Here is a 15,218-nt window from a genome sequence, read left to right as displayed (position 1 = left end):
CTTCTAGTTTATTGTGTATGCAGACAATTGGTAGAATTTCATATTTAATTTGGTAATGTATCCAAAATAAAACAAGTTTATTGGATTATAATTCTACTTTATTTTTTATAAAATATACAAAAGGTATATTGTGACGCGTTTCGTCTTGTTAGGACATTTTCAAACAAAACATATATATATATTTTATTATAATTTTATATTATTATTATATATTATTACTATATATATTATTTTTTCTATATGTATATATATATATATTTATATATATATATATACATTCATATATACAAAACAAAGAAAATTTCATAACAAGACGAAACGAGTCACAATATACCCTTTGTATATTTTATAAAAAATAAAGTAGAATTATAATCCAATAAACTTGTTTTATTTTGGATACATTACCAAAATAAAATGTTATTCTAGTGTTCTCTTTCTAAGCACTGAAAATCAATATAATGTCATGCAGAAAGCTCGGAATAGGGGAATGAGGACAATATTGAGATGTGGCAGATATACAAAAATTCCACATGTGTTGACGGTACTGAACATGCTTTCGATATAGCAAATAGTAATTTTGAATACTTAAGTGTTAATATTGAAATTTTAAAAAAATAATGCCCTAATACATGTTTCGTGATGTTCAGCATAATAACGAAATTCATCGCTATCCTACGAGGGGAGGTGAAGGTTTTAGACTCAGACTAAACAAGAATCGAGGCAACTCAAAACTATCTGTATCATAAAGGACTTAAGGTGTTTGATGAGCTGCCAAAGAGATTTGAGATGCTGGGTCTATCGCATCATTTCGTGGAATGGCGATGATTTTAGTAAAAAGCCAACATCCATATAGGTAGAGTGTCATCGGAAAGCGTCTGGACAATGTTTTGTTTTTGAAATTATTTTTGTATATATATTGTTATTGATTAAGTTATAACTAAGTGTTACTACTTTCTAAAATAAATGCATTACATTCCGAAAAGAGGAAAGCTCATTTGCTTGGAGAAGGACTAACACTGATTTATCGTTATCAATAAAATAATTATTAAGTTAAAAAAATACTTACGTATCTTCTTAGTTTTTTTTTAGTGTTCCTTTAATTGCATTTTTCACTAGTTGACGTGTTTTTTATTATATTTTTAATATGCTCAATTAAATTCAAAGTTATGTTTAGGAGTTATTCATTAACGTTTAATAACGAACGAGACCAACATGATAATATTTTATTGCCTAATTCGTATACATTAAAATAGACACAATTCAAATTAATTATAAAATATTTTAAAATACACATTTGACGTTTTATCTTAATCTGTGCCACGATGATATTTCTAATATTGGACGTGAAAGTGCAATCTTTTTATTATTATTGACATTTAGCTAGCACCAAACGTTATTTTTTTAATATCCTGTTATTTGTATTACCATTGTGTGAGAATAAAGCCAAACTCAATTAAAAATAAACGCAAAATTTTGACGGCAAAGATTTTTTAAAACTGGATCCTGCCCTGGGTTTTAACTTTCATGGTAGCTCCCGTTCACAGGAGGAAGGCGATAAGGACACACTGCGCTGGTTTCTGGTACATAGTTGGTATTTGCGCAGAGTTTATTAAGACATCTGGGCTGTGGGTCAGACACGACACACGACCGTAGAAGCTGGAGCTGGTATCACGATTGGCAAGGAACCCTTTGTTGACACGGAGGGTATTAAACCAGAATACACAACCGAGATTCATTCTAAGGTAAAAGAAAAGTAATCATGTGATACCTACGAAAAACAATCACAATCAGATAAGAAAAATAAGAACACAGGTAGGTTGTCGCAAGTCATATTATTTTTACTCGGACATCTATCTACAAGAGACATATAATAAAGTTGCCGAAAAAAAATATTAAAGCATTTTTCAATCATTTTCAAATAATATTACATACATATAGCAACAATTATTTTGTAGTTTCAACAATTCACGGACAGTGTATACTTGTAATGCCGTATTAAACAGACTTCATGAACTCGGCAATAGTTAGTATTCCCACGTATCTGATATATTTAGTGTGGGGTATTGTTCCTATAGAACAAACCTTTTGAACTTTTTCAAAGATGGTGAATGGTATTATATTTATTTATGCATGCATTTCATAATATATATATATATATATATATAAATACAAATACAGTTTTTTGTTCACTTGCCCAGCTGTATGAAACAGTACTTACGATTTTCTTTTGTATTACTGTAGAATGTTTTATTATTTATTTTTTTTTTTACATTTAATTTTTATTATTTAAACTTTCTTCTGAATATGCTGGATAATATATGTATAGCCAAATACCTATGTTTGTATTATAAATTTTGTAAAAGACAGATTTGCTGTTTATGTTAATAATGTAAAATATTTTTTAGTACTCAGACCAACTAAAAAAAAAATTCTTGGGTCTTGTTCTTCAACTAGCGAGAATCGAACCCGCAACGCCGGTTTCACAGTCAGTCGTGGTCATGTCGCAGCTGAGCGATAATAATGGCACAAGTCCAAAATTGACATTATTGAGTTAAGTATGCAAAAATATTCCAGAATACATTTTCTATCTGCACAATTAACGGCATGTTCTTAAAAATAAACTTGTTTTAAAAGCAAAAATGATAATGCTATACTCTATTTTTTAAATCAAGTTTAAGTTATAATATTGACACAGTTACCATTGTGCCATTGTTATCTCCGAAAACATTTAAAACTAGATGGCGCAAATAATGTTTACATTTTTCTGATAGCGGGAGTGTGTGTGTAACTGCTATCCTGTAAACATAAGTTGTTTTTAGTTGTGCCACTGTTTTTCCAGAGTGCGATGTATATAATGAAGCATGGGTATATTATTTTGCCAAATCAGATTTCACTATTTTAAGTTTTGTTGAGGAAACAGGAAATGCAAAAAATGAGAAAATATATCCTTTCGCCATTACACAACCGAATGAGGTAGTTCAGAGATAAGGTAAATTGGATATGAAATAATGTATGTAAAATATAACGCGCGATAAAAATTAAAGCATTCAATTGTACAGTGAAGTTTCTTGAAAATATAGAAGAAAAAAAAAGATTTTAATAAAAACGAACTGCTTTGCATGACGTTGCTAGTTCTTTCGAATAAAACAATGATAAAGCTAGGGTTTCCTAGGACAGCGGTGCCCGTATCTTAACGGCCGTAGTGAACGGTGATGCGGTGGATAGCGTCGTAACGTCGACTAGAGAGTGGTTTTCCTAGGGAAACGGTGTTAAATGGTGTTGATAACACCGTTTTCTTAGGAAACCACTCTCTAGTCACCGTTACGACGGTTATCCACCGCATCACCGTTCACTACGGCCGTTAAAATACGGGCACCGCTGTCCTAGGAAACCCTAGCTTAAGAGGAGTCGTACTAGATATCCGGTTTACGAGAAGTCACCTGACAAATCAGCAGAACTCATCGGGAAGAGAATTTATGACGCATTATCATATTAGCAACGAGCGACTCGCTGCTCGCTAGTTTCTCCGTACTGAGTACACGAATGCTTGCTTTGTAACATGTTAAATTACGCCTTATAAACGTCGGGCAGTACCCACCTTTACGATTTAGTACGTTTTATCTACATATTAAATTTCGGTTACTGAGAAATGAACAAACAGTCGATCATTAATTTATACAAAGTTAAAAGTTTAGATTAGTATATTTGAGGACATCATTAAACAAATAAGTGTTAGGGTCATTATTGGTTAAATTTTGTTTGATGAAAATATATTGCTATATGTTTGCATGTTTTGTTTCTCCAGTATTGAGAATTTGCGGGCTATTTGTTATGCCGGTTTTCCCACTCGCGCAGAAAAAAAAAGAACTAAATAAATAGTTTTCACTACACCATATTGACTTTTTGGACGGAGTGCAGCCAATTGCTGTAAAATAATTTTTAAAAAATACCAATAACAAAACTTTCTCCACGCTCTACGTATTAATTTCATCTATGGCTTTTTCTGAATGCCTAATGCCATCTATTGTTATTAAAATAAACTAACTCTCGTTGGTATCATGTATCATGGACGACTAGTGCCATCTCTTATCAAATAGCCAAACTTCAGACTGAATGAAACACTAATTTTATTTCTTGTAAGTACATGAGGACTTTGCCACCAATTTGCATTTTTTTGCAGAATATTAATAATGTTATTGTTACCAACATTTCAAGCCTTATCTATGTTTCATTGATAATTTTAATGTATAAGTGAAAAATAATAAAAAGAGAAAAGTGAAGGGTCAGCCCGTTAATTGAAAATGAAATCTTACTTTTTATTATATATTATGTAAATGAGGAATAAAAAATAAGTAAACATAAGATAGGCAGATAACATTTTTAAGTCTTAAAAGTAAGCACCCCTCATATTTAAAACTAGTATTCTTTAAACTGGGAAAGAAAAGAAGATATAAAAGTGTTCATAAATTATTTTATTAAAAAAGGCTTCAATAACTTACTCAACCATAAATATAAAACATTTGCACACAATAATTCGGTAAAAAAATATATATTAAGATTTGAAAACAGATGTTAAGACTGAAAAAAAACAATATAATGCAAGTACAGTTCATTTTAAAAAATCAAGACGCCAGCATTTTTAAACTATATAATATAATTTTATCCGGCTAAGAGAGGTTGAAGGGATCCATCTTTCATCATCTTTTGCACATCAGTTCCTCCACCAATGAATTTACCATCTACAAATACCCTGGGCACCTAGAAAATTAAAATATAATAAAATTGCAATAATAACATAACAACATCAAGCCTGCGTTCCAAAAGTGGGACGAAGTTGCTATTATATTACGCTTGTCCCTAAACAAGTAAAATTATCTATGTTTCTTGAATGGTTTCTTAGTGATTAAATGGTCCTTAACGTGGATAAGTGTCGTGTAATGCGATTTTCTCGAATCAAAAATCCATAAATAGCCGAATGACTGAATATACAAATTTCCGTTTTCAAAGTAATTGAACCTAGGTTTGAGTCATGGGTTTTCACTTCTAGGAACAATTAATAGCTACTTACGAACCTGAAAAGCCCTAAGCCCTAAATTTCTTCAGTTATACACCTGATTCGGCCAGTGATAGTCGTTTTCTTGGAATGTCCTTATTTTATTAAAGCAAAATGTCTAAGAGACTTAAACTTTCATTAGAAAAACAACAGTTATTGTTGCGTTATCTAAAAAATATTTTTCTAATTATGAAAGGCAAATACAGTGAAAAGAATCAACTGTGAGGAGATTTCTGAAAAAAATCAATTTAAAACGCTGCATTTCAATTTAAAACGCTGCATCGTGTTCTAAAAAAATGATCATTGAGAAATCGGTTCGCATCAGCTCCAGAACTAAGAGTACAACTACATTCACAAATTCGTTAAACATTCGCCTTATATCATGGTGTGGGGATGCATCACAAAATTGGATGTTGGTAATTTAATAATGAATGAATGAATGAGTCAGTGAATGCTAAAAAAATTTAATAAAATAATTTTAGAGGGTGTTGTGCCAACAATTGAGAACACAACTGAAGAAATTGATGACCCTGTATTTCATGATGATTCTGCGCCTTGCCATCGGGCTCGTTTTGTGAGTGTGCAATTTTTTGGAATGCGTATTGACAGTTTACCTTATTGCATTTTACATTTTGAGACTAATTTTGGTGTTTTTCTTTATAAGGTATCGCAGCTTAAAGAATCATTGGGAATTAATTCCCTTTCATGGCCAGGAAATAGCCCAGATTTGAACATAATGGAAAATCTATGGGCCATAATGGGAAAAAAATTAGGAAGAAATCTCCGAAAACGGTGCAGGAGTTCAAAAATTTAATAGAACAAGTATGGTGTGAAGAAGTTTCCGCAGATGTTTTTAGTAAGCTGTACAAATCCATGCTAAGACTAATAATAGTGTGATAAAGGCCAAAGGCGGTCATACAAAATATTAATGTTGTAATTAAATAATAAATATTTTTTAGAGATGCTTTAGGATGTTTTATTCACTAAATAAATGTTTTTAAAATTCAATATTTCAGTTTAAAGAGTTTAAAGCATAACAATTAAGGAAGTTTTTTTTATTCATTTTTTGTCTCGAATTGAAAAACTATCAAAACTTTTTTTTAATTTATAAGCATAAAATTGGAAAATGCATTAGAATGGAACGGAAAAAATAAATAAATATCTAAGTTCTATTTTTTACGGGTTCGGAAATTTATGTTGCCGGGGTGTAGCATCAGTAATATGTCATTAACTCTTGTAAAGAGAATAAATGATCTAGGTATCATCTTTGATGATAAATTAACTTTTGTTACCCATATAAATAAGATTTGTTATCAGAACAACAAGATTTAAGTTTCAGTCTGTTGATGCATTAAAAATATTATACATGACCCTAGTAAGAACTCAGTTAGAATATGGGTCCTCAATTTGGTCTCCTCATTATGTAACAGTGTGGAGAAGGTCCAACACAAGTTTTAAGATTCATAAATTTCAAATTAAACATTCCAATTGAAGAGCTTAACTATAAATCTTTAATGAAGCAGTTACAATTCTTATGCATTAGTGATAGAAGGGAAATTACAGATTTAGTGCTGCATTCCAAGCTATCAAATAATGTTCTTGACAGTCCCGAACTTTTAAATTGTGTGAATTTTTATGCGAGACAGAGTGGGACGAGACAAAATACTACTTTTTCTGTTGATTTGCATAGTTCAAACTATGCTAAATACTCACCTATTCCACGGCTCCACATGTTGGCAAACAAACATGGAAACTTAGATTTATTTCATTTATCTGTATAAAAATTAAAATCATTACTTTTTAATCACTTCTTTTCTAAATTATAAAAAAATTACTAAGTGTTTTAAATACTTGTTTTACCGTTTATACTATGATACATCGCCTCTGTTACTTCAATACTTTTTATATTTAAACTCTTTATTTTTTTCAATTTGCTGCATACCTATGCTATAATTTCTTGTTTAAATTCCCTTCGTTGTTTCGTTATTTTCTGCTGATTTTATTTTATGTATCTATATTTTCTTCACTTGCGTACAGGTGTTTTGTATTTCGTTTCATTATATTTTTTTTTATTTAATATTTTATACTTTGTTAAAGGCGTAAGCTGTCAAAATAACTAAATTTAAAAGTAATTAGGGAATTAAATCTAAACCTACAATCTAAAATAAACTGTTTATTTCTAATGCTCAGTAGTTTGGACAAAGTTGAATAAATATTTGAAAAAATAACTTTTACTACCGGTTATAACATGTGTTTGTTTATATATTATAATAAAGTTAGTTGAGTGCCACTAAGACATTAAAAGGCAAAATATTATTTGGAGATTACTGAGTTAATGTTCTAAAATTATTAATTCTCAATGTTTATATTTTATGGTGTATTTACTTGAAAGCACAATATTAATTATCTTACATAAATATTATTTTAAACCTGGATTTTTACCATTACCAAAATGATAATGGGGCCAAAGCCAAAGCAATAATACAGATAACTGTTATCTCGAATATAATACTTATAATTACACTATTATTTGTTTGTTAGTTTTATTGAAGTAGATACTAATAAATTATTGCAACTACCTGATATTTTATTATGTCTGCTTTAGTAATTATGTGTAAAAAAAGTAAAAAGTTTTTTCAATCTGTTAAATATGTTTATGGTTTCTGTTAAATAATAATTTAACAAACCAAAGAGTTGTTTACTGATTTTTTTTTGTTGTTTGGATGTATTATAAAAATACAAACTATCTACAACCTTTCTAATGCCAAGGTAACAATTTAATCAATGATAGATTGAGACTTTAATCCACTAAGTTTGTCAGACGATGTCATTACCAGTTAATATAGGCAATATCTATTCTTATTATTTCATTTTATGTCATTTTTCATAGAAATTATATCAAGTATGAGATATGTTAAACGTGGGGATGATAAAGCACTTGCCCGATACTTTAAGGACCTGGGCTTGGAGAGGGAGATTGAGCAATATGAGAACACTTGCTCTCCACTCAGTGGCCAGGCTCTTTACAGCTAGAACTAATTTTCGGGGACCCGTCACAATAGATCTACACAGGTGACGTCATGAGCTTATTTTTAAATTAAAAAAAAAACCGTTAGGAATACTATTACTCCAGATTGTTACTACTCCTACTTTACTACTATAGACTACCCCTCATTTTTCAGAATAAGAATAAGTATGAGATATGTTGTATTATAAACATTTCTTGTATACCCACGAACAGGCCATGCCTTCATGGGATTTTTTGTTTACTATTTTTACTATTAATATGTATTTCATTGCTATGTAATTATCCTTTGTTTTTTAAACTCTGTTTTACCTCTTATGTATATTGTAAAAAAAACAAAAAATATTTAAAAATACATTCTTAAATTTGCTCTTGGAAGAGTTTTATAGTACACCATACATTCCTAAAAACACTAAGAGACACTTTTATATGAATTATGTATTCATTAGTTTATTGATTCAATGTCAATTTAAAGCATTTTTAACCCCTTGAGTTTTGATTAGTTGGACATTATTAGGCTTTTAATCTCCCAAACTTAGCGAGCCACTAAAATCTCACGATTGATAAAATGTGCGCAATAAGTGAGCAATGCTTCAATTACTCAAAACTTCAAGCAAGCAAAAATTAAATATAAATTAGCGTCAATTAAAAATCTCATGTTTTATAAAAAATACAATATTTAAGATTATGACTAATCATGACTTAAAATTATCTACTCTTGCATCGAAGGTTATGTAGGTATGACTAATGTTATGTGTAGGTTGTACAAAATAACTGACCAATATGGGAATTTCCCACATAGTTTTTGAAATGTACTTATAACTTTAGAGAACATAGTATTTGTATTTACCGATTTCGCTCCGGTCAGTTCTCCGAGAAAACTTTGAATAGAATCTCCATCATCTCTTTCGTCCAGTTCATAAACCGTATACTTTTGGTTCAGCTTTATAAAAACCTATTTTTGAATAAAAAAATTAAACAAATCAGAACATTTACTTAGTAACCTAGAAAAAAAGGTGATCGATACAAAATTGAGGTCGGCTAGTACAAAAAGTGAGGTTAAATTTAGATGACATACACCAATAATAATTCAGAAAAAAGAATGACAAGGTTAATTTTATAAGAAAATATGTTTAACGTTTTCTTTTAAATTCAGTATCTGAAAACATAGACCACATTAATCAAGTTTTAGGTTAGATATCAAACCGGTAAAATAACAGTATTTCAAAAAGAAAACCTATGAGTGACATTTGGAAAATAAATTGACGTAACTTACATCTTTCGCCATTTTGCAGTATGGACAATAAGTCTTAGAAAATATGACAACTTTGTCACTTTTAATCATTTCTTGAACTTCCTTTAGAGACGCCATGATTTCGCTGCCGTTCGCTCCGGTTGTGCTAGAAATAAGGCCGCCCATGACAGCTCAAAGAATATTTTCTGCGGTCACTGAGAATTTCCGGAGTTAGCCGAATTCAGCCGACCCCAGACGAGGTTCGATAAAACAAACCTTTCAACTTTCAACACTGCGTTGATTGTTTTGTGCGTGTGTGTGTATCATTGGTAACTTATCCATTAATAATTTTATTGGACTATTATTAAGCGAAAAGAGATGTTTTATTTTAAAATTGAAATAGCTCATCAGTAAAGAAAAAATATATAGGTACCTATCGTGAATTTGTGGGTGGCATTATATTTATAAATATATATTTATAATAATGCATAAATTTATGATCCATTTAAAGAGGGCCAGACATTTTATCATTTATGATAAAAAGTTGGAATATTTCAAGTTAATTAAGTAGATACCTCTAGTACTTACTATGTAGGTTTGGTAAACCACAACAAAAAATAAAACTTTTAGTTCTTTAAGAGTTTTTTTTAATCAATAAAAAGGGAATTCTGAACTCGACTGTGACGATGTAACTGTTGTTAATGTTTTATTTGTAGATTAAATATTATTATTTAGTATTGTTTTATTTCCACATTACATATGTATGCTTGTTACTCATAAATACGACTGTTCACTATTTTAGAATTTCCAAATAAACAAACCAGCCAAGTGATACCCGACGGAGAATAGTATATTTCACTAATATTGTCCTAATCTAAACAGCACGGTAAAATTATTATAGTGGATTAACATTTATTAGATTCGTTAATACCTATTTAAATGAGATAATATTTATTTATATTTATTTTTTTTAAACTCCATAGTTAATGACTTTAGTAAGAATATCAATAAAAACGCCTTTAAAAAAACAAAGATGACATTATTATAATTTACCCAAATATTTCAATTATGGTGACCATTTTTGACGAGTTGTAAATATGTAACTCACTATAAGAAAATTTAAATCAAGTTGGGGTAGAGTGGGTTCGAACCGCAGACCTCTGATCTGTGAGTCAGTAACATTGGCCACAAGACCCCAACCGGATTAAAATAATATAGTATATTTAACAAAGGAGATGTTTATGATAATTTTATCATAATCATTATTTAACTCTCTTCTGTTCCCTAGTTCGCCCGCACCTAGAGTAATCCTCTGTTATCTGGTCTCCGTATTATGATGTTCACATCAAGAATATTGAATCAGTTCAACATCGATTTTTGAGAAAGATAGGCAGGAGGTTGGGCTTATCCAGAGACCTATATACATATAATGAGTTAGAAACTAGCTTAAATGTATCTTTTCTTCAAGACCGTCAAATAAATTCGATCTTAGAAGGTCTAGAGTCCTATTTAAAATTTCAACTCACTTTTTGATGCACCTGAACTACTGAGCTCAATAAAATTAAATATCCCAACTAGAAACCTCAGAAAAAACTTACTCTTTCATACCGATAACCATAAAACTAATGTCAGTTGCCCAAAAATGCCCATTGGGCATATATACATATAAATAAATAAATTTAGCAACTACTTTCAGGTAAAATTCCTGCAAAAGGAAATTGACTGGAAATTAGTCGGTCTCATGGTGAACTGGTTATTGAATTTGCCAGGCATTAAATAAGTAAATAATTGTAAAACAGTAAATATTGATCCACCATATTGTGTTTTATCATGCCGTGTAAATTTGTGCCGTGGTGTGAAATGGGCCAATCATGCAATAAGCACGCAGTGGGCTCATGGTTTGCACGTGCATAGCGGTCCAGTCTCCTTGAATGTATATGGTAGGTGAAATTATACCTACCCTACCCCTAGGTACCTATACCAGCACCTATAAATACCTAAAAAATGTTTTTACACTACTCACTTGAGCTCATGGCTTATATTATTATTTTACAATGGGTACAGTGGATAGCTTAAATAAATTAACATTTTCTACTTAGTAGAGGTAATTAAATTAAAGAATTAAACATTTTGTGTTGTATTTATTTTATTCTTAATAATATTTATTATCTTTTATAATGCAAGTGTACAGTGTTGACAAGATATCCAAATCCAATAATTTTGAAATAATATATTTTTTAATAAATGCATCAGAAAAAAGAAAACTAAAATTTGAATGGAAATATTGCCAATTAAGGAAGTAGTAAATAAATCATTTAACATATAAAAATAATTTACAGTAGTTTTAAAATCCATTAAAAGAGCGCAGCATTATCTTTACAATTATTTTTTTTAACTTAAAGTGATGCCTTTGTCAGATAACGTAAAGATATAAATAGGTTAATATTTTAGTAAAGTTATTGCTTATTTACTATACAGACCTGTTTTTTTTCAGGTTTTTTGTTTTTTTCAATATTCTATTATTAATGATTTCATTCTATGTTTATTGATGAATAATTATATATTAAATAATATATTTTACTAAATGGTTAAATACTATAGAATAATTTACTTTTTATATTCTAGAATGACAGATTTCATAAAACTAATACTAATACTAGGGGGTAATTTTATCAAATCTAAAATACTGATAATTTTTATCTTATTTCAAATGATAAGGCTCTCATGTATGTACAAAAACATACTATTAGTCGGTAAAGTTATCGGTTATAGTACATAGATTTCAAATATAACATGGAACGGAAATTTGGCACTAGAAAATTTGAAATGATTGACAAACTAAATTTATTAAAATGTTAGTAGTAGGTATTTACTAACTGGAAGCTATTTATTTTGTCATTCTAATATTATTACAGTAAATGTTATGTAAATAAAATATGTAGGTCCCAAAACATTATGGTAATCAGGAAATCCATATGAATTTATGGAACTAAATCTGGTTTGATTATTATAAATAATTTCTACACTCTGAATTTATCTCGGTTCCATCTACAACAATTAACACGTTTCCTGGTTTGCGAAAATCTAATTAAGTTACTGTACTTTTGATAGATTTAATAACCAGGAAACACTTTTATTATTTTCAACTAATTTCACAAACAATATTACTGCCATCTGTTGACAACATAATACAACTCGGATTTGACAATATCAGGGTTTCACACCAATTTTGGGGAAAAAAGAGAACTGTTTTATCGGCATCTACAGCTTTTCACAGCCATATCCCTGAAGCTTTTTAGAGCAATATCGCCAGAGGGATACATTAGGATGACGTTGACGGGAGCCATTTTATCCGGTGCGCAGCAAGCCTGCGGGACGTGCTGTCGATAGATGGCATGAGCTATCGACTGGAGTATTGCGTGATCGGTGGAATTATTCGGCTGAAAAACAAAAATAAATCAATGGCTTTTAGTACTAGTTTCACGTTTCACATCGTTTTTACAACTTAAAAATACAAAATACACCACTCAAGAATTACTTTTAATCACATAAATATTCACTGATAAAATGAATTTTTAAGGCTTAAATATTACAAAAAAATATATTTATTGTTTTTAAAAACGTTTTCATACAAAATACCTCTGATACCTATAAAATATTAGTTACTGGTGCATAGGGCACCGCATTGGTACACCAATCACAGCGCATCTGGATAACTTTTTTTGTTACATGAAGGTAAGATGATCAGTCTTACGCTTTAGGTAACCAGTCCAGGGACTATGAAATATTCTGGTGTAAAAACACCGTTCTTAATAAATATTTCATGTCAACCATATAGATAATCGAACCCGAGACTGCTTGCATGGTAGGAAAACATGCTGTCCGTTACACTACGAGGCCGACTATTAGTTTACTACATATGAAAACCATTGTTATCATTATGAAACAGAACAACTGTGATTGTTTTTTATATTTTTGATTTAAAATCAATGGATTTATTTTTACTTAAAAATAAATACATTCATTACAAATAGTTTTAATGAGAGTTATTTATTTCCTTGAAGTTAAGATTTGTTGTTTTAATGTTATATGGGTATTATAAAAGTTACTTTTCAATAGTAACTAGTAACTAGGCATCTTACCTCAACAAATGAAATTGAATAGTAGGCAAAAAAAACGTTAGGTTCAGGTTTGATAAAAAAAAATTTTAACCCAAATATCAAAACGAATTTATTGAAAAAATTCGTCACATTGACTATATAATAGTGTATGGTTTGTATTCTAACAATAACCATTATTTGGCGGCCTTTATGGCCCACAGAAAATTCCGAGTCCGATTCCCGATGAGAACACAGAAATTAAATGTGATTTTTCTCAAGCCTAGGTGTTCTGTGATGTAATGTGAATCACCACTGTAATTATTGGGCATCCTGGCCTGTTGTTGCAAACAATAATAATAAAACAGGAACTACTTTAAAAAAAATACGAATAAAGTGCTTACACAATGGGTCTCCTCCGTTTTCTGATGAAGGAAGGCGTAAAAAAGATACATTTGTGCATAAATATATGTAACAGGATTTATAAAAACATTTATCTTACATAAATAAAAACACAAAAAATAGGATAAAGTTAGTCTATATATCGACACCTACGTATATCATTGTAACCCACAAAACGCGATTTTACTGGAGAAGGATCTAGGGGTATTTTTGTCATCTAAATCCAAATATAGACCGATTAAAAAAATACATAAATACTCATTTATATAATAAGTTTTATAAAAGCTTACAAAAATTTTGAAATGTTTTGTGGTTTTTGTAAAAATGCACATAGTTCATTAAACTTCGGAAATGAAGTAAAGTAAAATATCATTTGAATGATATACGATATTATATTTCGTAAAAGACGTTAAGTAAAATATCGTGATGATGTTTTTTTTTTATTGTTTTTATTTAATGCACAAAATACACAATTATATGTTTTTTATGTCCCGACTTGTTAGAAAATTCCGTGTTAAGTCGGGACTCTTCGATATATAAATCAAAAATATTTATTTACATATTAAAACAATATACAAGTAATCAAAACAATATGAAAAATAATCAAAACACTGTACAAAATAATATTAGAAAATAAAAATAGAAAAATATAAATAATAAAAATGTATACATGTCGAAAAATGGAATGTAGAAAAGTTATATAATAATACGTATGACAGTGATGATATAAACATATACGTATATGGATAATAATGAAAACAGTAATTAAACATTTTACATCGAGATTTATTGGAAAGAAGATAATAATGGTTATTGGAACTAAACGATTTATGGACAAAATACATCAAAAACTAAAAATCCACGATTTTTGGGTTATAATATTATTTGTAGGAGGGGTCGATATATAATGTATTTATATCATATCTCCCTTATAGATAAACTAGAAATGGACATCCTTGTATATAAACTTTTTAAGTATGTATTTTTTGACAATTGTAGTCTGCATTACTTTACGGGTTGTTTAATCTTTTACCATTTTAACTGATAATATATTTTTTGCACGTGTTTTCACTAAAATATCTTTGCGAATAAGATGATTTAGTTTTCGGTATAATTGAAACTGTTGGAGAAGGCTGATGCGAGTGCCTTGGACAGCCAGAAGGACGAATGCATCGATACTGGAAGAGCTCCATATTACAACTCGTCTATCAGTGGTGTGTTTGAGAAGGATACTGTCTTTCTTTGGACATATTGCTAGACGTGAGCCAGACAATCTAGAAAAGGCAATAATGTCTGGCCGAGTTAAAGGTAGGAGAAGTCGGGGTAGAATCCCATATAGATGGACTGACCAAATAAAGGTGGCTACGGGGCTAAAATTTGATGAGTCAGTACGTCGGGCTGAGGACA

The 15,218-nt window shown here is 30.0% G+C and overlaps 1 protein-coding gene and 1 long non-coding RNA gene across 3 annotated transcripts; one reads left to right on the top strand and one right to left on the bottom strand.

Moving 5' to 3' along the window:
• Window positions 1–4,453: 4,453 nt before the first annotated feature.
• LOC148271750 (glutaredoxin-2, mitochondrial-like) lies at window positions 4,454–9,529 on the bottom strand. Its single transcript, XM_088240988.1, has 3 exons — window positions 9,355–9,529; window positions 8,929–9,033; window positions 4,454–4,758 (listed from the first exon to the last, which is right to left on the bottom strand). The coding sequence occupies exons 1-3, from the start codon at window positions 9,496–9,498 to the stop codon at window positions 4,660–4,662; spliced, it is 348 nt and encodes a 115-aa protein (XP_088097114.1). The 5' UTR covers window positions 9,499–9,529; the 3' UTR covers window positions 4,454–4,659.
• LOC148271749 (uncharacterized) lies at window positions 4,766–9,531 on the top strand. Of its 2 annotated transcripts, XR_015825024.1 has the most exons (3): window positions 4,766–5,627; window positions 5,718–5,909; window positions 7,944–9,531. It is a non-coding gene; the product is annotated as an uncharacterized LOC148271749 (long non-coding RNA). The 2 variants fall into 2 exon arrangements; XR_015825023.1 differs by having other exon boundaries at window positions 4,766–5,909.
• Window positions 9,532–15,218: the final 5,687 nt, after the last annotated feature.

Source organism: Micrasema longulum, unplaced genomic scaffold, assembly GCF_059751315.1.
Source record: "Micrasema longulum isolate JH-2025_06_02 unplaced genomic scaffold, ASM5975131v1 h1tg002680l, whole genome shotgun sequence".
Lineage (NCBI taxonomy): Eukaryota > Metazoa > Arthropoda > Insecta > Trichoptera > Brachycentridae > Micrasema > Micrasema longulum.
This window is presented reverse-complemented; position numbering and strand designations above follow the sequence as displayed.

Bases quoted from the DNA above. Each gene is read 5' to 3' on its own strand.
- LOC148271750 (XM_088240988.1), bottom strand. From the start codon at position 9,498: ATGGGCGGCCTTATTTCTAGCACAACCGGAGCGAACGGCAGCGAAATC. The intron at 9,034-9,354 runs GTAAGTTACGTC...ATTCAAAAATAG, and splicing joins ACTGCAAAATGGCGAAAGAT to GTTTTTATAAAGCTGAACCA. The intron at 4,759-8,928 runs GTAAATACAAAT...TTAATTTTCTAG, and splicing joins AACTGACCGGAGCGAAATCG to GTGCCCAGGGTATTTGTAGA.